This window comes from Falco punctatus (genome assembly GCF_963210335.1).
Source record: "Falco punctatus genome assembly, chromosome: 4".
Classification (NCBI taxonomy): domain Eukaryota; kingdom Metazoa; phylum Chordata; class Aves; order Falconiformes; family Falconidae; genus Falco; species Falco punctatus.
Window position 1 is genome coordinate 72589564 of NC_137583.1, and position 22083 is coordinate 72611646.

The 22083-nt window shown below is 39.6% G+C and overlaps 1 protein-coding gene across 2 annotated transcripts in view; it reads right to left on the minus strand.

Moving 5' to 3' along the window:
- The window catches only part of CACNB2 (calcium voltage-gated channel auxiliary subunit beta 2), a 269587-nt gene that overhangs the window by 227128 nt on the left and 20376 nt on the right, over window positions 1-22083 (minus strand). Inside the window, exon 3 of one of the 2 annotated variants that reach the window (XM_080382793.1) lies at window positions 17346-17438. In XM_080382793.1, coding sequence (XP_080238919.1) covers window positions 17346-17438 — 93 coding nt within the window. Of the gene's footprint in view, window positions 1-17345; window positions 19987-22083 lie in introns of those variants that run through there. The other variant, XM_080382800.1, reaches the window with a different exon arrangement.

Sequence of the window (22083 nt, forward strand, 5' to 3'; positions counted from 1 at the left end):
TGTCTTAAGCTGTGAAAAAGAATAGAGGTTTGGACATAATAATAAAAAAAGAGTAAAGGGGACTATTTTGGCATTTGTCTTAGCCTAGAGGTTAAGAACCCCAGACAGACAGTGGAGACAGGCTGCAGAGGAAATATCCAAGGTTGTCCATTGACTTCAGGTACCTAAAAATCCATTAATTACAGGTAATGACATCCATACAGTTTACCTGTTGCTCACTTGCTCATGTATACTTATCTTGAATCAAGATGTGATAAAGCACCATCTATTAGATTGGACTGCATGTTGGTATACTCTCCAACCTAAAGTGGAGGTCAAAATCTGAAGTTATAGGAAGTTAAAAGAAATATTTCTTAAATTGGAGGTTCTGCACCTGGGCTTGTACTTGCAGTAAACAAAGAGTCCCAGAGCAGATGTCATTTACTTGAGCCAAAAAAAATAAAAAAAATCACTGCAACTCAGGGAACATTGCCCTCCAGAAACTGTGGGGCAAATTCACACATCAGGTGCCCACCAACCTACCCAGAACTTTCAGGACAAAAGCACTATTTTTATGTTCTCCAGAGAAAAAGAAAGGAAAATGTGTATAAACACACAAACTATGGATAACTTAAAAAAAAGCAAAGCTCTTTACTTCAGCTTGCACAAGCACCTCTTAATGCCATCTTCTTACAGCAGAAAAAAAAACCTAAAACCCAGCCAGGGAGTTTGGCCTAAGTTGAGAACTGCCCAGACATTTCACCACAGTCTGAATCTTCATCCTTGGTATGCTAGCATAACCATTTGACTGCCTCAAGACTAGAAGATACACAAATGCTGCAAATTCTAACGCTCGCCATGAAGGAGCGTGACGGCAAACACCAGGGTTTTGCTCCAGATACGGAGATTTCAAATTCATGTGGAGGCAGGCTGCCCAGACCCAGGGAGACAGGCTGTTCCTAAGCCTGGACTAACGCTGCTGTCTTTGAAGTGAAAGGTTTGAAGCTTGACTATGGTAAAATGTTTTCCAGTGGACTCTCCACTGGGTTTGCTTCCTAATTTTTGCTTGTCGTTTCTGCAATAGGCACATTCCATTACAATTAATATTGAGAATTATTGTTTGCCAAGGCACACACTACCTTCAGTTTCTCCTCACCTTCAGAATTTTTATATTGCAAAAATAGACTGTATAGACCCTTCATTAGCTCTCTTTGGCCTAGGGTTTTCTGGAGGGGGAGGGAAGCAAGGGAGACATGAGACACTATATTCCAAGACAAAGTAGAAAGAAATAGTCAGTGAAACAAGATAATCAAACTGGTCCTCCAGATTTAAAAAGTAGCTCACTAACTATGCTCTGCATTAAAATTCTTGTCTAAATGAGAATCGTAAAACTACAGGGGAGCAAGGCCGTATAAGGTTTTCCATTTGCTTTATTATTCTGTATCCCTTTATGGACTACCATTGCATAAAATAAGAGCTTTAAAATACTTTTCAAACCAATCTCTTGCTGAATCACGTGGCTGTCATCAATTTCCAAGCTTTCTATTGAAAAAGAAAGAAAAATGTCACTGCTTAGAAAAGCATCAAGGTTTGTATTAATGACAATGAACGGTATGACTAACAGAATTAAACTGCAGCCTTTTAAAACTCTTGATCCAATGCTCCCTGAGGTCTGATTTCGAAGACATCACTTTTTGGATTCTGTAAAGGAGTCCTTGTATTGTATTTTCATTTGCTAGAAAATTACACCTAGGATTGTTACATGCAGACCATGGTATTATCAATAAAGTAAAGCTCACCATGCACCATCTGAACAATAGGCTTTTTCACTGTAACGTTTCTTGGGAATTACAGTATTAGATTAATGAGATGTGCAAATGTTTTATCAACTCAATCTCCAGAGCAATGAGTCACTCCTAAATGCAGAACAGCAATAAAATTAAAAACAGCCTATGTGCTGCTGTATTCTACACCCCATAGGTAACAGACCATATGATTTCAATAGAGTAGAACAGATGCAAAGAGATTCCATAGAAATAAGAAAGCTGCATAGACACAGAAATCTGTAGCAATGTGTACTGAACCTGTGCTCAGTAACTGAAGAGGTGCTAATGATGCTAAACAGATGCAGAAACATCAGCTGAGAAGAGAGCCTGACCATCAGATACAGGTATGAGCAAAAGAGACTGTTCACAGCAACCAACCACACGAAGCTAAATGAGAAAGCTGGTTCCCTGATGTTCCCCCTGTACTCAGTGGGACTACAATTACCCTCTTCTGGAGAGTAATTCAGAGCAGAAGACTAATTTAGGCATTACAAATCAACTTCTGGAAGAGCTGGTCTGTCTCCATAACCATCAAGCATGCAAAGGAATGCTGCTAGCTCGGGTGAGAGCTCAAATGGCCCTTTCTGCCTTGGCTGATGCCAACAGCACCCACTGGAGACATACAAAATGTGCTAAGTAACAGCGAGGGTTGACTTTGTACCAGGTTCTCCTTTTCTCCTAGAAAAGCAAGATAAAAGCAAGGAAAAAAAAAAAGTATTCTAAAATAGAATAGTACAAATTGTACCCTATCTTCTCATGAAAAAACAGACAAGTTTGCAAAGTGGATAGTAATTAATAGATACCCTCTTAGATGGTAAGGATGTACCATATAAGGAAGAAGCAACATTTATCCAAATGCCTCAGTCACCCTCATTTATGGTGCCTAGAGACCTAACAAACAACAGACTGCTAGCAATCAGATAAATCACTTCTGTTCAGAAATCCCTGCTATACTCTATACAGCAAACGGGCTATATAAAATGTTTGTAGGCACAGTGGGAAAATTTCTCTTCATTCACCCTGGTATTCTGGGTTTTTTGCTTACAAACACTGGGAATTATGCTCTGCACCGATCAGTTAACTTCATTTCCATTTCGGTCTGTTTCCAGACCTATCTCATACTGGGCACCTGCTTACCTCACAATTTCTAATACATTTTTTGTCAAAATGCTTTCAAAACAGTATTTGATCTTTCCTTTTAGTAGCTGAGGACACCCATGCCAACAAGACTGGTGTGGGAGGAATGTCTTGCAGCCCCAGAGGAAGAATGGTCCAGCCACTGCCCCGACTCAGAACCTCCGGGAACACACAGCAGGTTGGGTATCCTTGCAAACTCATTTCCTTCCAGGGAATCTACAATGTAGGGGTGAAGAGAAAGGCAACAGTGTCCACACACACACCTCTGCTTGCTACAGGGCAGGTAAGGTGTGCTGCAAACCCAGGGACTTCTCACAGTTTGGGCAAAACCAGACAGACTAAGGTGTCCAAGTTTGATGGTTTTTGGCATGATAGGGACTTCTCTTAGACACTCTTCAGCCCTGGGATGTATACAATATACATCCAAGTTACTACTCTGTGGCTGAGAAGCAGCCTGCCAGCAACGCACAGGCCACCGGGGGCCAGAGAGGAGCCCTGCCAGGACACAGCATCCAGACCCTTCCCCTTATAGCAGGCGGAGCAGCCTGTGCAGCCTCAGCGCCCCGACATGCCAGTGCGAGCATGGAGTCTGGCAGCTGCCAGCATTGGTAAATTAATCTTCAGCAGTTCGCCCACTAGTCTGAGGGGTATCTCCTTGCCCCAGTGGCCAGCAAATCCTCTCACCAGCCAAGTGCCAAATGATGAAAAGCACTTTCCCAAGCTGGCAGAGATGGGTTTATAGGCATTTCAGATTTTCGTAGTGTTCCTGTTTGGGGATAACTTAGGTAATAAAACCAATGATGTATTTTGAGACAGATCCTGTCTTACCGGAAACATAAGGGCTATTGTATTTCCAACTCTTGAGTGACCATTAAAATACCACTTTCGCAGAAAAAATTAATGATTTATAGACAGACTTGAAAGGAAGGTCCATTAGTACAAATAAGACCAAGTTAAAGTCTTGTTCCATAGCTGGCAGAACCACATTGTTGAGACCTTTCAAAAAGCCTTTTAAAGAGCTAGTAGAGAAAAATCCCTGAGTGACACTCTGAGTAAGCAGAGAGGTAAATGTTTGCCAGATTAACTGTAAGTTGCAGCTGCTTGACTTCAAGTATGTGTTCTGAAAAACCATGAATAATACCAGTCTTATAAATACAAGGAGCTTTTCTAACATGAAAAATAAAATCTTGTGTGTGCTGCCAAGAAAGTCTGCCTAGAAACTTTCTGTTTAAGTTTTGTATAAGCTAGGAACAGGATTTCCCTCAATTCCAATGTCTACCAAACAGTCAGGCAGTAAGAGGAAGGCATTCAATGTCTAAATTAAGAACTCTTCTTTTCTGATGTGTAAATTGATCCAGAATTTTAAGTTGACAGACCACGAATTTCCCAATGATGGAAAATTAAAATTACTTTGGAAACAGTAGAATTAATAATACTATCTGACCAAGGTCTGTCTCTTCTTGGCAACAGCCTGCAGAACAAACAGAACTGGCAAGCCTAAACAGGTTAGTGGTTTACAGCACAAAAATTGGAAAAACAGAGCACATCAATGCCACCTTTTGAACAACACGCTTCAGCCTTCAGTCAGGAGCACAGCACAAGATCCAGTTCAGAGCAGCCCCAAAGAAACCACCGCAGAGGACTGACTCCCTTCCCAGCTGGGGACGGGGGGGAGGAAGCTGTGCACTTTTGTGCTGCAGTGGTGGTAAAACGACAAATGAAGTAAGTACCTGCTGAAATTACAATACCTTGGACACTACCTGTTCCCATGGATGAATCTTCCCTCTTTTATTGAATGAAGCAAACACTGCTGCAGTGGGTTTCATTATCATTTCATCTATCCATTTCCCTTGGTGATTAGTAACTCTTGGCTAAAAGTAAGTCACCTACAAGTGCTTCCTCCCATCAACAATTAAACATCCATAGCTATAGTTATGAGCAGGAAATCAAGTACCAAATAAACAGATTTTTCAGTGGTTTGGGGCTCCATTAACCATTTCTGGAAGTAAGAACTAATAGGATGTTCTCCAAAGCATACACAGTTGGTGCACGCTGGAAATAAGCCCCAGATGTAGCTGACCCTGCTTTGCAAGAAAGTACAGAGTGTAGGATAACAAAAAGTGCATGACATCATGTATCAAAGGAACCAAAGGATTTTCTGAGTATCGTGTAAGGATTCAGCTCTGGACTAACGTGATGCATCTTGCTAAGGTAGAAAGCCAGTTACTGACAGAAAGAAGAGTATGAGATTAAATGCCAAATTCTTAAGCTGTATTAAACTGGATTTCACCATGTTGACTTTCAGGCATATAATGGGGACCACATTAAGTAAATTCCAAGATGCACTCCATATAGTGAAAATCTGCAGGAAGGATAAAGCATGATACTGCTGTATACTTCAGATTGCCAGAAGTTTGGTTACTACATATAAAAATAGATAAAGATATATAGATACATATAAATTATGTATAAATTAAATATATTAATTTTATGTATGCATCTATAACAAAAAAAAGTGTACTTCAAATGTTCATGACCAAACTGGAAGTACTTAAGATTTCCAGAACTACCAACACTTGTAAGTACACAGTCCTTCCAGATTCAGAGGAAGTCTCCAGTTCTAGAGAGAATTTTAAGTACAAATGTAACCACAGAGTTTTATTTTGTCACAAAATTTCAAATCTTTGGTCCCAGATGAAAGCTATTAATTTTTTAAATTATTTTGGAATGAGTAAGTGTTTACACTCAAACTCTTTCTCTTGTCATCATAAAACAATTATTTGTAACATCTGTCTGAGATATGGGTCCTTCAAAAAGCATGGAAGAAGATACGGAAACAGGCAGGGTGTATGTAAACTATCTCAGGTGATTGTAATACATACTCATTGGTCTAAAAAGATCAGTCTACATACACTTGAAGAAAGTTAACCGATTGCAAAAATAAGGGACAGGGATCCTCTGAAACAGTGATCTAAAAGCTAAATTGCAGACAACAAAGGAAATATTTCTATTTTCTAAAATCACTACTTCCTTCTAGAAAACTGCCAAGTTCCAAGGGGAGAAAAAAAAAGCAGGCTGGTAAGGATATATGAGATAACTACTGGGTAATACAGCACCATTCTTTTTAGAAATGGAGTTCAGACTTTGATGGAGTAAAGCATACCTCATCAATCGTTACAGTGACCTGAAGGGTTTCTGAGTACTCTGCGTTCATTCACCTGCCCAGACTACAAGTCCCTCACTGTGTCTGAATCTCTTGATTCACATTCATGAAGGACACAAAACTTACCACTAATCACAACCATGAGTCCACCAGTTACATACACATCAAGCAGACTTACAGAAACCTTAGATGCAAATTTAAAAAATATATTCTTTTCATCATTCAAGAGCAGTCAACAAACAAAACTATAATAAGTAACTGTAAATTAAGGAATAGCTCTCACCAGAGGCTCATAATAAATGTGACTGTGGGTTATAAACAGTTAATGAGTATTATCTGCATATAAAGGACATTGCATTTAGCAGATATGATACAGGCAATGTACAAAATAGGCTTTGCTTCTCAATCCTTTGTTTCTTTTTTTAAATTGTGGCTTAGATTATTCCTTTTCAGGTGTGCCACCAGAGATTCCGACTGTGAGTGGGAATAAAAGAATCCAGTCCCACTGGAAGAAAGATGAAATTTCTTGCCTCTTTTTCAAGACAGAGTAACTCACATAATCTATTCATAGGGTTTCTGCAGGATTTATGATAACAGTGTCTATTTTAAAAGCGGTTCAGACAGACAGAAAGAGATGAAGAAAACAATAAAGAGTCTACTGGGCTGAGGTGAGACTCAAGCAGGACTGGAAAAGGAAAGCCACTGCCCTGCTGGGTGAGGGGAAATAATCTTACTTTGGACTCCGCTAATTTCAACATCTTCACAGGTAACCTCCTAACAAGACCTGCCAGTTCATACAGAAGTTCAGGAATTTGTAGACCTGGACGCGAGGGGTAATGCTTTTCATTACAAGTCACAGTTTAGTGCACATGGGAATTGGATACCTCGAAGTGCAGAGCAGAACCTCCGCATCTCTCAGTGAAAATCTTGGGTGCAGGCCTGTATGAACCCCAAGCTTTGACATGGACCTGGCAATCATATGTTTTCATATGTAGAGTTTCCCCTGCACAGTTCCCATTCACCAGCACTGCTCCCTCACCTGCATCTGAGCTCAAGAGATTTAGAATTAGTCACTCCATTTCAAGAGCGAGCGTTTTGTGGTCAACAGAAAATGTTAAATACAAAAGTTTTAATACAGCATTAATAAATCATCCAGCTAGTTTAACCAGGGATTTTAGGAAACTGATGCAAACAGAGAGAGGCATCAGAGCATCAAAAAAATAGGTATTAGCAGATTTGCCTTGGAATAGCAGAAGGAAGAACCACCTGCTCTGTTGCTGACTGGTTGGCACAACCCCTTCTCAGGCCCACTATCATAAGGACACTCCGGCAGCGTGAGTGGCTTTGACTGTCATAGCTGGCCAGGGCTGCGCTGCTAAGAGAAAGGCAAAGCATGCACTTTAACAATGAAATACAGATATAAAGGGTGGTTCAAATAAGAACTGCATACCGCTAATGTGTATAAGTGTTCTTGAAGTTCAAACTACCTACGGGAGGTAATCTCAAAATTTTCTGAAAGTCTGCTGACAGAGCATTGTAATCTTCAAGAAATTTCTCTCTTCAAAACCTTCAGCAATATTTTACCTAACAATGCAAATTAAAATTATTTTAAATTGCATGCAAACTTTCTAAAATAAATAAATATCACATGTAGGCTTGAACACTGTGCAAAAAATTTAAGTACTGGTCTAAGTAGCTCTTGCTTATAAGTAATTAATGAAATATGATGAAAAAAAATCTTAAACCTTCCCAAGTTGTTTCCATAAAAAAAGCACAGAGCACACTGCCAATTCTTCCAGACTATCTCCAATGAATCACTGCTTCTTAGGCCTCAAACTGATGCTGTCTCTTTTCCACTTGGCTCTGTCATCTCATTTGGAGGCTTTATCTCAACACCACACTTTATCACCACACTTCTTTGTCATGTAAGGTGTTGACTCATTTCCTACATTCAGATTTCAAAGTATAGTAACAGCATAGTTGGTCAAATCTAGTAATGTGCTTTTGTTTCTCTGTCAAGTCTGTAACAACATTTTAAATACTGTTCACTTTTCTCAGATAGTAACAGGAACATTAAGATTTTGCAAATTTTACCCTTTGATATCTCCAAACTGCTGATGGAGTTTGAGAAAACTATTTCTCCTAAGCACAGGAGATCTTATTTTAACATATTATTTTAGCATGTTATTTAACAATACAAGCAGCTTAGGAAGCATCTTATTTCCATTTCAGTACAAATGGCAATGATGGATAAATTGTAGCTAATGTCGAAAAGAGACGTGTAAAGCCAACCAATTTTTGATTATACTGTATTACTAACTCTGGCAATTTCCTTGGCAATTATTTCAGGGACAAGGCTAAAATAATCTTTAATCTTTTCTTATTATAAGCAAATACTTCCTTGACACATTATTGTTTTCAAAATAATTCCTAAAAAATATGGTCAAAGAAGGTAGAAAAAGCATGATTTATTTTTCAGAGCATTATGCATGCAATAACATGTTTTTAGAAAAGCAATAAGGGGAGATTACTGAATATATACTATAATTTTCATAGTTCATAGGAAAAATAAACCCAGCTAGCCATGCTTCACTGTTTCTACAGGAACAACGGCTCCTGTCTTCAGCTAAGTCGCTCCAAAAATGAGATATGATAAGCAGATCTTTGAGAACCCACTGATCAACCAGGGCTTAAAGCTATATTTCTAACATAAAAGACACAGCATTTCAAGGTAATTTGGCATAAAAGCAGAAGTCTAGTTTTCATCCTCTAACAGCCTTCCCAGACTTACGGACTATTTTCCAGTTCAATCTGCAATACAACTGAAAACTGAAAAATACCACTGGAAACAATATGAGGAAAGATGTCAAAGGCATATATAGATGTTTCTCCCTTTTTCATTTCACCCATTCTTCCCTCCTTCAGCTCCTCACTCATCTGCAAGAACCAGTTCTCTTTCCTACCCAAGACTTGATTAACATATAACTAAACCATCTGATGACAACCATTTATCATATAGGAAACTACAGTTTTATGTGGAGTTTAGAGTTAATGCTATGCATTTCAACTGGATTACGAATGACCTCCTTTGGCAGAGATGGAAGAATTCAGTTATTCTACAGTATTAGATTTTAAGAAAGAGTAGCTTTCCAGTTTTTCATATACCTAGGTAGGACTGCTTCAGGTCCTACTATTTTTCAGACTAGTCATATTTGCGAACTAAAATATTATGTGACCATTAGTCAAAAAAAAGCAAACCCACGCATTATTTGTGCTCACATAGATGCCGCTTTGCAATTCAGTAACCAGAAAAAAAGCTTTACTGTAAATTCCTTAGAAGATCTACAATTCATTTCATAAGTAGTGGAGCTCTAAGCTTTTCAATGCACCTGATATTCCAGCGAAGAAAAGTCTGAGTGAGAGCACACGAAAAAAGCAACTTTCAAATCTACAGGAATATATAGTCAGTGTTGGAAGCACTGTCTAAATACACACCCCAAGAGAAGACAGCTCTCCGCTGTGACTGCCCATAGATCTGGCAACTTCGTGACTAATTAGACAGAAATGGCACTTGTATATATTGCACCGTATCTACTGTGAGGTAGGAAACCAAACACTCCTGAGTTTGAGCAGAAATGTACTAGTGGGGTATCCTGAAAGACGAAAGATGCAGTAGATCCCTGTGGCTAACACAAAGTATCTGTCTTTACTCCTGGAGCGCTGCTAAGGACCAGGAGCAGCCCAGCTCCACGCTGGAGAGAAATCGCATCAGCTTGCTGCACATCACCAAACAGCACCTACTTTTTCCTGAAAGCACTTGCATTTTGGAGCAGAAGATGACTTTGCTTTACAGAGGACCAAACTGTTCCCTTGTGTTAGGCATTCATTCCCAAGCAAAAAGATACAGCAAAAATGCAATATTTAAAATGCCAAAGTCACTTCAGATTTACTTTTCTGTAAAACAAACTAAAGTCAATTCAGCAGCAATGTTTATGGTGCATTTACATATATTCATAAACATGAATTTTGCAAGTGACTTAAAACATCTTATTTCTAAAAATACCCCCATGTTTTAAGACCTTTTTTTTAAAAAAAAGCAAGCCAATGGACTACTCCATTCAAAAAATAATTAAAAAACCACCCTAAATCAATTCCACTCCAACTAAATAGGCCTGTAAGAAAAAGTTGTGAAAATACTGCGTTTATCTTCAAAAACTATTTTTGACAGTTTTTGCATTAGCTATATTAAATACATGCATTGGAACCCTTGTGCCATTGCAGATACTTCGTACATCTGGGCTTACCATCACCAGAAGACATCTGTGATAGCACATAATAAACCTTGCATCTCACCACAATGTTCAAAATTATTATTCTAAGACAATGCTGCACACAAGAACCAGCAACCACAGAGAATTTTCTGGGAGAAGCAGGAGACAAAATAAAACAAAACACTTGATCCTCATTCAATCCTAACTGTTTACAACTGTGTCATTTTTTTCTTGGGATTCCTGCTATACCCCACCCAAAAGAGCAGCAAATACAGGCATGGAGGTTCTCGGCAAGCTCTAAGGCTTTGAGAGGTTCAGCTCATGCAAAGCACACCCTGATTAGCACAAAACTGCATGACAGAGATCACCAGAGAGCAATCACCAGTCATGAAGATACTTGGCCAAAAAGAAGACCTAAACACACAGTTAGGCTTAAGCCCTTCTGCACATTCCCAATGCCATGCTCTATGATGGAGGAGTCTCCAACTGCGTATTTAGCAAACCCGCAAAGATTATATGCTTTACCTCCATCAGTTTGCCTAAGTGCTGAAAACACCCTCACACCTCCACCTGCCTGAGCAACCAAGCCCTTGCCTCCTCCTCCTCCCTCGCAGCGGCAGCACGGAGGCAGCCCTGGCACCTGCAGAAATCCCACATGGCCAAGGGATGCACGAGTCCTGTCACATCCTTTGAATGCCCCACTATGAAGGGACACATCTAATGCTGCCAAACTTGAGTGCAGGCTATGGTAGTCCCTGAGCAGCTGGAAAGCCCCATTCCTCCTCTCCCTGACAGACCAAGAGGAGAAGCACGCGGCCAGGAGGTACACACGAGACCGCAGCAATGAGAATGCCCAAGGAGAAGGTCCAAGAGCTGTCACCAGCGGGGATGCCACCTCCCACCTCAAGGCTCGCATCTCCCCCGTCCTCTTGCAGGAGGCCACATACGTCCTCTCAAACACCTCGCAACACCCACCCATCATCTTAAGCAAGCTCAAAAGCAGTGCTGGCAATCAGCTCAGCAGCCATCAGATATGAGCCTCATCTTCAAAATGTCCACTGCTGCTTGGAAAAGGATGCGTTGACTTCAGCCGCGTGCAAAGTAACATCAAACATGTATGCCCATTCAAGGCTACAAAGAGGGCTCCTATCCTTCATTTTTTAATAAAGTTTTATATTTAGTTGTTCCCCGTGTAATTTTCTCACACCCTGCTACAAGAAGAGCAAACAGACATGTAAGAAGAGCTTTATGATGTTTTGCCTGTTTGTTGTGGTTAGAGGGTGTGTGGTTATTTTTAAACACATGGCAGCACTGTGATTTCTATTCTTAGAAACCATTTGAGGCAAAAAAAAGGCCCATGAAAGAACCGAAGTCCGCAAATGAACTTCCTTTCCGCTGGGTTTTTCTCAGCCATCTCCTCTCCAGCCATGCGTGCCAAAATCTCATGCTTTATAGGGGCATCTGTTCTATTCTCTCCAGGCCAAAAAAGGAGACTTTTCAAACCCTCACTACAGCTGAGAAAATCTATAGCTCAATGAGCCTAATGCGATTTTCCCATGTTTACAGACCCTAAAGCACAGCTCCACAACTGCCACCAGAAGGGAAAGTCCCTTTCTCCTCCCTCCACCCTTTCTTCTTCCAGCCACACACCAGCAGTCCGGGCCCCTTGTCCTCCTCCCACTCCCCACCTAACTGCTTTTTACCACATGACTGAGGAACTGAGGTACCAACCATGAATGAAACTCTGCATCAACAGCTGAACTGACACATTCTTATGAATCCCAACCAAGTGCTTCACCCACTCTTCCGCTTTGAACTTGGTATATTTCATACGAGAAGAAAAACATTAACAAAAATATAGTTGCTTTCCCACACTAGTACTACTCCTAGAGACGTCCTCTGATTTTGTAACATAACAAATACAGCCTCACTGGATTTGACTAAAAACTGATTTAACATTGCTTGTCTCATAAACAAACGGCATGTCTCATAATCAGAGGCACACAAAGAACGTAAGAATATATTAATTTGCAAATGAGGGGGGTGGGGGTTGCAATTATTCATTTAGATTTTCTGGCTAGCCACAATCTTGTTCTCACGTAGTCTTCAAGAAGCAGGAGCAGTCCTAGCAAAGAAAGCATAAGCAGGTTTTCAGCATAAGACTGTCAGCACTGGGCATTAAGACCAAAGCTAATATCTGTGCCCACTCCACAGCAGTTCCTCTGCAGCTCAGCCTGTAAATGCGTTGCCTCACTGGCAGGCTGCGTGTAGGAGCTGAACACATAAGCTCTTCCCCTCACGAAAAGGAAAACAAGTCAAAGCTGAGCTCTGTATCGGGGTGTGGGGGGTGGCAATTAAAGAGGAGGAATACATTTCTGACACAGCTCAGTTCTCCCATAAGCTCAAGTTTAAGAGGCATGTTTATGAGCAAAACTAAGTCAATATTTTCAAATAATTTTTTAGTGCAAATCTTAGTTCTACCATTCATAAAATTCAATAGGTAATTACACAGCTAGGCAAACGTCCTTAGAGGAAAGCAGAATAATGAATTCCCTACATAATTATTTATAGCTGGTTTCTTGAGTGAACACAGTGTAACAGGCATCAAGCCAATATTTAAAGTCAAAAAAACAGATTTGTAAAATCTTAAATATTTCAGTAAGTCCATAGTCTACCAGTCTATTTCACAATCTAATCTGCCTTTAAAATACACAAAAATCCCAACAACTCCGTCTGCCTCTGTGATTAATCATTAGGATTTAAAATAAAATCTCAGCAAAGACAGGTCCAGAAGCACAACAACAAAATATGTAATGCTATCAGAACATGCAATTTGCTTAAAATAATGTTGCTGGGAAGTACCATAGTGTTGCCTGCAAAATATTTTGTCTGATCCGTATTTTGAAAAAACCCTTGGGAACAAAATCATTACTATGCATCAGTCAAAATGGCAGCAAGTAGAGATCAGATCCAATTCAGTCTTTCATAGCTATCCCTAAGAACAAGCTGCTTATCACTCCAAAACTGAAAAAGGATGATGAAAACTATATAACACAATGTTCTTTAGCTCCCTGAAGACAACTGATTAAAGTCAGTTAGGAGCTGATTGGTGTGCAGTGATGCTTCTGCTCTCCAAATACACTGCTTAATTGCCAATACAACTTCACAACACAGCAGAGGGGGAAAAAAATTCTTCCCTACCCTGCTACTGAAAAGTCAAGCAGTTGCTGCTGGCAAGTGATAGGAAGGCCAAGATGTCAATTTTTTAAGCTCACCAATATTATTCTGGAGACAAAACTAAACACATTTTTTTGGTAACCAACAAATAGCACATGGTCCAAAACACTCTCCTAAACTCTCATAGGTTTTACAGTGTCACAAGTAAAAAGAAACAGAAATAAAAATCTGTATTAACAGATAAAATTCAGAGTACACAGGAGGTTTAACAGGATTGAAAAGAACATTTTTTAAATTTGTGTTTTATATATATGTATAAATGCTCTTGCTTTGGTTTAATGCTTCTTTCATATGCATTAGAAACAATACTGGATAGATTGTTCTGCTCTGTTGCAGCACTCTGAAAAACAGATTGAAATGGAAAAGATCATTGCACACAGGGCTGTGCAGAGTGCATTTCATTTTCTTCATACAACATCAGGAATTTTCAAGCAATTTTAATAAAATGTTTCTTTGTTCTCTCTCATTCAAATAAAACTAACTTGGCATTATTTTTACTACTGTAGCATTTGATACGCATTGCAAGAAACTTGCCAGGTACATACTGGAGCCAGAGGTGCACATGTCCTTAAGGAAACGGTAAAATGCAGATACAATAAAGCTTTGTCAATGTAAGTAGTAGATACTAACTCCCTCCCTCCTGCAGCAGCTTTAACTTCAATGGTCAGTGGCTCTGTGGATTAAAATGACTAAATCCTATATGCTTGCTCTTGCACAGTACCTTCCACAGGCATAACATTTCTTTAGGACTAGACACATTCGTCTTCTTTTATCCAGCACCAATATATATCTCTGTTAGGAAATGCCCACTTTCCATCAACACTTACGACAAGAAACTGCATGCCTCTCACAGCTCTCGCAGTTTAAGGACAGGCCAGCTAAATACGATGTAAAAGCACCTTCCAAATAGTCTTTCTTCTTTATGAAGAATGCAGGCAGACCTTAGCAATAATTGTTCGGGACAACCCCACGATTCCTTCTTGAGTGCAGAAAGAGTAATCGTAGAGATGCATATAAAAGTTGCAGAACAAGTTAAGTAGTGAATGTGAAAGGAGACAAAAAGTGATGGGGAAAAGGGGAAGTGGGAGAAAAAAAAAAGTAACAGTAGGCATCACATCATAAGCATGGCTAAAACAGAGAGTGAGTGTCCCACATCTAGATCAAAACCACTACCAAAAAAACCCCACAAACCCCTCCTCAGGCAAAAAATTACTTCCTGGTTTTAAGACAGCACTACAATAAAATAACTAAAAAAAAAAAACCCAGAAAATAAGTATGTCACTGATTCTACTGAGTTTGGATTCATTTGTCCACTCTGCTTTTCTGCAGCTGTCACCCATCTGAGGAGAAACACTAAATTCTTGGGAGTCAGTTTTTCTCCTGCAAGTAAATGGTTATGGCAAAACAATTATGTTCATTTACACTGTGCAAAATATCCTCCAAGAAAGACAGTGACAAGCAATATGCAATACCCAGGCAGCTTCTGAGAAGGGCACGGCAGCTGAGCTGGCAGAAAGCAACTACACCCATTCAGTTTAATATCTGGGACACTGGGCACCCTGGTCATGCTGGTGGCAATTCTTCCTTAGTGCAGAAGAAAACCAAGCTTCCGGGGAGGAGAACCAGAGCAGGAAAGCCTGTTGAAGACACAGTCCAAGCTCCGAAATAAACCTCTTGGCAGCAACTGTGAAGAGACGCTTTTCTCATACATCTGCTGCAACTCGAACAGCTCTGCCTGTACGTTACTTACTAGGAATGTTTTGTGATGATTTCTTTTTTTAAATTTAGACAATGTTACATAACATATTTATCCATTAACATCCCTTCATTATCTTCAGTGACAATACCATTTCAAAACTGAGTTTTGCTTCGGCAGTCTCTCACATCTCTGGTTTTCCACAGAAGCCTATTTTACCTTTCAGTCATTTGCATTCTATCACTTGCTTAACTACTAAATTTGAAGTTATTTCAGGGAAATACATAAATCTTTTCTGTAAAATCTACACTTGAGGTAGTCACACTCTATGCTTCCTTTACAGCCCTGGGAAAGATATAGACACTTTTAGAGTATAGTTCACCAACCCTGTTTTATGTTCTGTTTTGCAGATTTGATAAATCATGCCCCACAGTTTATAGAGCCAACCAGATCTACACTGACTGCAGAAATCCACCTCTAACATCTACACGTAGTTTGATGATCCACCTCCTTGTGCTACATCCTCTTTGCCTTGCTCGCCCTCATGACAGCAAGAAGAGGTATTTGAGACCAACATCAGACTCCGTTTAGGTAAACAAGAAAGGCCAAGAACCATGTGCAGCCAGTGCAAAATAAACACTCATACTCTGCTAAAAATGTTCTAGGCTGAATTCAACATTCACGAGGAGCTAAGGAAAACAGCAACACAGATTTCCTTACAAAGATTCCATGGAACTGGGAGATCCTGTTGCTGCTCCCAAACACTACTTGGACTCCTTTTTCAGAGTATTTTTAAACAGGACAAAAAGTCTCAAATAAGTAATTTACTGATAAAGGGGTTTCACCTTCATATTGTTTAGTGCCACTGTAGAACTCCCTTGATCAATTAACATATCAGGCCCATGTCCAACAGGCACTGAAATGTAATAGGGGCCTGACTATCAAATGCACAGCCTATCACAAAATCTGCTGACATGATCACAGTAGGACAAAGTAGAAGAATTTTGCAAACAGAAGATGTGTACTGATACAACCAATGTAACAGCAGTGCAGCCATTAATGTTTTGAGATGGAACAGCGTGCAAGACAAGCTGGTAGAGAAGGTCTGGTGTCTGCTTGTGGCAAAACCAAAACCTCTGCAATAAAACCTCCTGAATTCCAGAAGCCTTCCAACAAAGTCAACATTTGCAAAATCATGGCTTAAATCAGCAGGGCATGAAGAACTGTATTTCAGACTCCGCACAGGCAGAGACACTGTGATGCCCTGAGTACCCTTCATGCTCTACAAGTTGTTGTCAACCATAAGGCACATCAAAACGCACCCTCATGCCACAAAAGTACAGCTTCAGTAGCACCGTTTTGCAGCCAAAGAGCACACTGGGCTCTGGATACCCTTCCCTGCATTTTCTGTCACTTCTGTTAGCCACATTGCGCTGCCCTCCAAGCATCACACAGGTCTGGGATCCCCATGAGGCTTCACTTGGGTCTCTCCCTTTGAAGGAGACACACACACAGGCACAGGTCATGGGAGCCTACAGCACCACTTCATCCTCTACAGGCCTTTCAGCATCAGTGCTAAGGGGACAAACACTGCCAGGGATTTCCCCTCCAACCCATGCCTTAAAATAACACTGGGATGTGGGAGGAAAGGATCTTAGTTAACACAGCCTCACACAGCAGTATTTTAAGCAGGAAAACCCTGAGGACTGGTAGGGTTTTGATGCTTTTTCCCAAATGTTGCCACTTTAGGGACTCCCATCAGACACTGCCTCCTCCTCCAGCTTTAATCACCTGATGGCATTAGAGTAACAAAAATAATGAAAACTACTATACATGGAAATGAATGAGAAATGAAAAAGTATTTTCCTGCCAAGATCAAAACAATAGCAACTAAATATTTCTCACTGTGCGGCAGAGACTTCTGCTGTTTCTCAGGCTCCAGTATCACTCATTGATTTGACAATTTACCGAAAAAAAACCCTCGAACATTAACATCAGCAATTCATCCAGTTTTTTAAAAGCTGAAAACAACACACCTGGCGTACAAAACTGTTAGAGGTAGTGTCAGAAGATGTACTCCCATCTGATCCTTTAAATCGGTTTTTTCTTCTTGCCCCTTTACCGTAAGACTGTAAGGAAAAAAAAAAAGAAAAAAAAAGATTAGAGGAATAACATTAGTTTGTGTTGCACAGAAAGCTTTTAGTACAAGCATCACCAGTGTCTCCTAGGCCAACTGGGATTCAGATGATCAGTTTCATGCCAATTAATAAGCCATATATTCAATAAGCAACTGATGGGACAATATGAGCAACTGCTCACCAACACACCCAGGCTTGGCCAACAGAGTATGGAATGGTTTGGGGTTTGGTTTTTTTTTTCACATTCAGCTTTGGAGAAGCATTTACAGACTTGTACAGCCATAGTAGTATTCATCCAAGTCAAAATTATTAAAAAGTACAGTTTGGTTTGCAGCTAGTTATAAAACAGCTAGGAAAGGAGATAGTGGACCAGTCTCCACTGCATCACAGCTACAAGCCGTCAGCTGAGGGAACATGAAACAGCAAGGAGTGACCAACAAGTTGTTGGTTCAGATACAGCCTTAAAACCAAGGAAGAAGAATTTATAATATTTATGTATTTTTTAAAGCTCAAGTAAAAGCAGTATAACAATTAAAAAAAAAAAAGAATAAACATGTAACTGAAAAAGGGATAACATACAACTAAAAAGCAAGGCTTCATTTTTATCTATTAGGAAAGCAAAAGGACACCAAGAGAAAGCAGTGGCTGGCTGAAGCAAAAATTACCGAACTATGGTTTAGAAACACAGCAAATGGCTCAAACCCACTGCCCCAAAGCTACTTGTTTTGTGCCACAAATATGGACCATCAATAAATATCATAAAACAAATTTCAAAAAACATGAAAGAGTTTAAAGAACACTATTAGCAACCAGTTATTTTTGTGGTGACTGTAAACCATGCCATGACATCTTCTCAGAACCTTCCCAGGGCATCCCTCCTGGGTACAGCAAAATCTCACAGATTTGTTCTGCGCATCTAAATTGAGACAGCCCTTTCTATCTAGTCACATCGTTTAAATTCATCTAAACTTACATCAAAATTATGACTTGACTACTTCAAACATTACTTTCCTCGAGGTTGATAAATGCAATGTTTTTTTGCTCACTCATCATGCTGCTGTAAATGTCATTTTACTAATCCATCCCTCTGGATCCTGTCTCCTGTCTTTAGATACCTCCCAGAGTTCCCTGCAATAAACAGGGTCTTTGTCATCACTGTCAAGGCCTGCCTTGGCCTGTGCCCAATCTTAGCTCTCATCTTGCATTCAGCAATAAACTTTCAAGTTCCACAATAACTCAGGGAGGGGAAAAAAAAAAACAACCTCACAAAACCAAACATCAGCCTCCATCACCTACATGCTAAATTTTCAGACAGTATTTTCATATCCTCCCCCATACTATCTCACAATCCTTCTCCCACAAATAAAAATTCCTTTACAGAAACCTCATTTTTATCGTAAAATATACAACAACAAAAAGCCCCTTGATAACAAGGTACTAGTGCGCTGGTATCTCAAGATACCACACTAATAAATTACATTATTTATCCACTATTATTTCCTAGGATTCCAAGTCCATGTATCCGCATCGAGCTGTTGGCTTTGGCCATAAGCCACTGCTGGCCCCAGGTCTAGGCACGATGAGAAATTCATGACCAGCTTGTTGGAGCACATGGCCATGCACGTGTTACAACGCAACACTCCTGACAGCCCAGTCCTGACGCAGCAAACCCTGGATAAAACTCTGCCTGGGTGCACAACGCGTGTCCTTCCCCGGTCTTGGGCAATCTTCAGAGCACCATGCTGAGCTCTGGGCCCCAGTCCCATCGGTTCTTATAGCAGGGAGCCTCACAGGCACACTGAAAACCTCATACTGGTACATTTTTAAGATGAGGACTTCAAAATCCGAGCTCTAGCTCTTAGCAGTAACACATGAAGGTATGATGAAATATTTTGCAAGCTAAGAGTAACTGAGGAGGATGACAGCCACTACTAACTTCAGGTCATTTGTCAAGTGGACGATTCCAGGTAAGCTGCCACCATGAGATGCAAGAGAATGACCTCAGGCTGTATCTGGATGATAAGTGTTGATTCTGGGCAAGTTCAGAGCACTGCCTGAAATCTAGTATTATACCAAGCTTTTAGAAAGAATGACTCAAGTTACAATAGATCTGTCAGCCTGCTGCTGATACTCAGCAAAAATGATTTAGTATCTGTTATGTCACTGAACTAACAATGACTTAGGAGACAAGCAATGATTTTCCCCCAAAATACAGATTTATGGGAAATATATTTTGCCAAACTCATACGATTTTTATAAAAACATAAATAAACCATGCAAGAAGTTTCTGAAAGGCACATGAATCGATAGTACACACATTGGTTAAGGCAGAACTATATAAAAATCAGCATGCTACACATTATTGGGAAGAAAATAGGGCTTTCTGATAAGTCTAGAACTGTAACCCAGTAGATCACAACATGTAAAATTAAAATGGAATGAGGAATGACTTTACATGGTTGCATTTCTGTAAGAACTCTTTTGTAATAGAAAGGTCTGTATAGATCTGTAAGAATAAAAAGTAGCTTGTAACTACTGCTACCAGCAAATTATTCAAAACATTTCCCACTTACTATCAGAAACATCTTTTTCTGCCTAATATAATAAAACATAATATAATATAACTTAACATAATATTCTACCTAATACAATATAATATTAAGGTACCTAAAATACATAAAAAGTATCTTTGGCATCCGTAGCCTTCAAATAAAATATCTTTAAATCAAAATTTACCTCTTAAAAATGGTTTACTGAGGGAACTGTATGTAGTTATCCACCAACATTCTGACTCTGTTTTCCTCAATTTTTGTGGAAAAATATGGAAAGATACTTACAAAAAATAAGGAATTCTTAACAGTCACACCACTGCACAAGAATATAAAGCATCTATATAATGCAATTTCATAAGTAATGTAATAGTGTAATCCCCAAGGAGATACTAGAAAAAATGTTCACATGTTCTCTTTCACAGTCACATTTTTTGTATTTGTACCTGGTCTCGACAATATTTATTTTGTTTACAGAATCATAGCATTCAGTTTTATAACACAAAAATTTACTACAAAGGCTAAAAAGGGACTAGACTTGACTAAAGAGTGTCTAGAGTGATGAGGATAAAACAAGCGCAGAATAAAAACACATTACAAATACAGATAAAACGCACACTTCTCTACCTGCACAACAACTAAAAGCATTAACTTTGGGCAACACCACACAGCAGATGCGGCTCAGACTGAAACTCACCTCGATTTTTCAGTGTTGGGGGTTTTTTGTGCACAGCAGCATGCACATTTTTGTTCTAGTCTGATATAATGGAAACTAATCAGGAGCACAAGCTAAATACTAACTTTAGACACATAAAAAACAGTTGACATGGTGACAGGCCAAGGCTACGCAGTGTAGGGAGTCAGTTTTACACCTGCTGCTGTGTACAGTCCGACTGTAAATCAGAGGAAAGGGGAGCAGTTTCAGCACATGGGAAAAGTGGGATTTGATGACTCTTCTCATTATTGTAAAGGATGCTAATCTGGATTACATTCATCTTCCAGCCCTTCCAAGCTTATTCCCACAGTCAGAAATGCCTGAAACTTTCTTCTAAAAACGAGATAAGTCTTCCATAAACAAAACAGATTTTAACAAATTTTTAAAAATTATTAACTGTCTCTGTCATGTGGAGAATCATGAATACTCGTTCTGTCATATGCATTGTTTTGCTTTTTTGACTGTATTTTTTCCATAAGATCTTAGTGTGAGAACAAGACCTTTGTACAAAAAAAAAAATTAAAAAATCTACCAGTTACTTTCAATTCTGCGAAAAACCAAAAAAAGATAATTCTTTTTAACAATGAACCCAATATGTTACTGTGATTTTCATATTAAAATTAGCTGCCTTATCTGTGTTCTGTGCAGAAGTTGGCTGCAATTAAGTAGCTAAAAATAAAGAGCTGAATCATGATGTGCGGACATTGGCCAGTAAAAGCACCAACACGGGGCAGTTGTTCTTGAACTACACAGTAGCTGTACCGAACAGAACCACCGTAAGGGACTAAAAGTCTCTGCACCCCAGTACACGGTGCCCAGTGGTAAAATCTCAAAACCCAACACAACCGACTGCCTATGGCACACCATCATTGCCCCAGCTGATTTTAATACAGCCAACTCCAGCCCTGTGAACAAGCCTGTTTATACAAACAGTTCGCTGACAGGAACATTCTCACTGGATTTCAGCAGAACATCTTACACAAAGTTATGTGTACATGTGTTTACAAGATCAAAACTGTAGCTTGGTTTATTAGTTAGATGTGTGAAGTTATTTTAAAAAATTGGCTGAGTTGCTAGAGATGAGAAACACAACACACGCATTTATATTCTACAGTTTCTTAAAATACCTGGCAGACAATATGAAACTTAAAAAAAAAAAAAGACAAAACCAAACCAAACCTTTCAAAGTAATCCTGTAAAAAACATTTCATCAACACATCAACAGTCTTAATAAAGCAAAGAAAGACTGCTTCTCTGCTTCCCAACTCTGACGTCAAAGTACACTGTGCAACCTTTATCCAGCCCATGTAATCCAACATATGGAAAGCATATGAAGCATTACAGGCATGCTTAGCAGTTTCCTGATAATTAG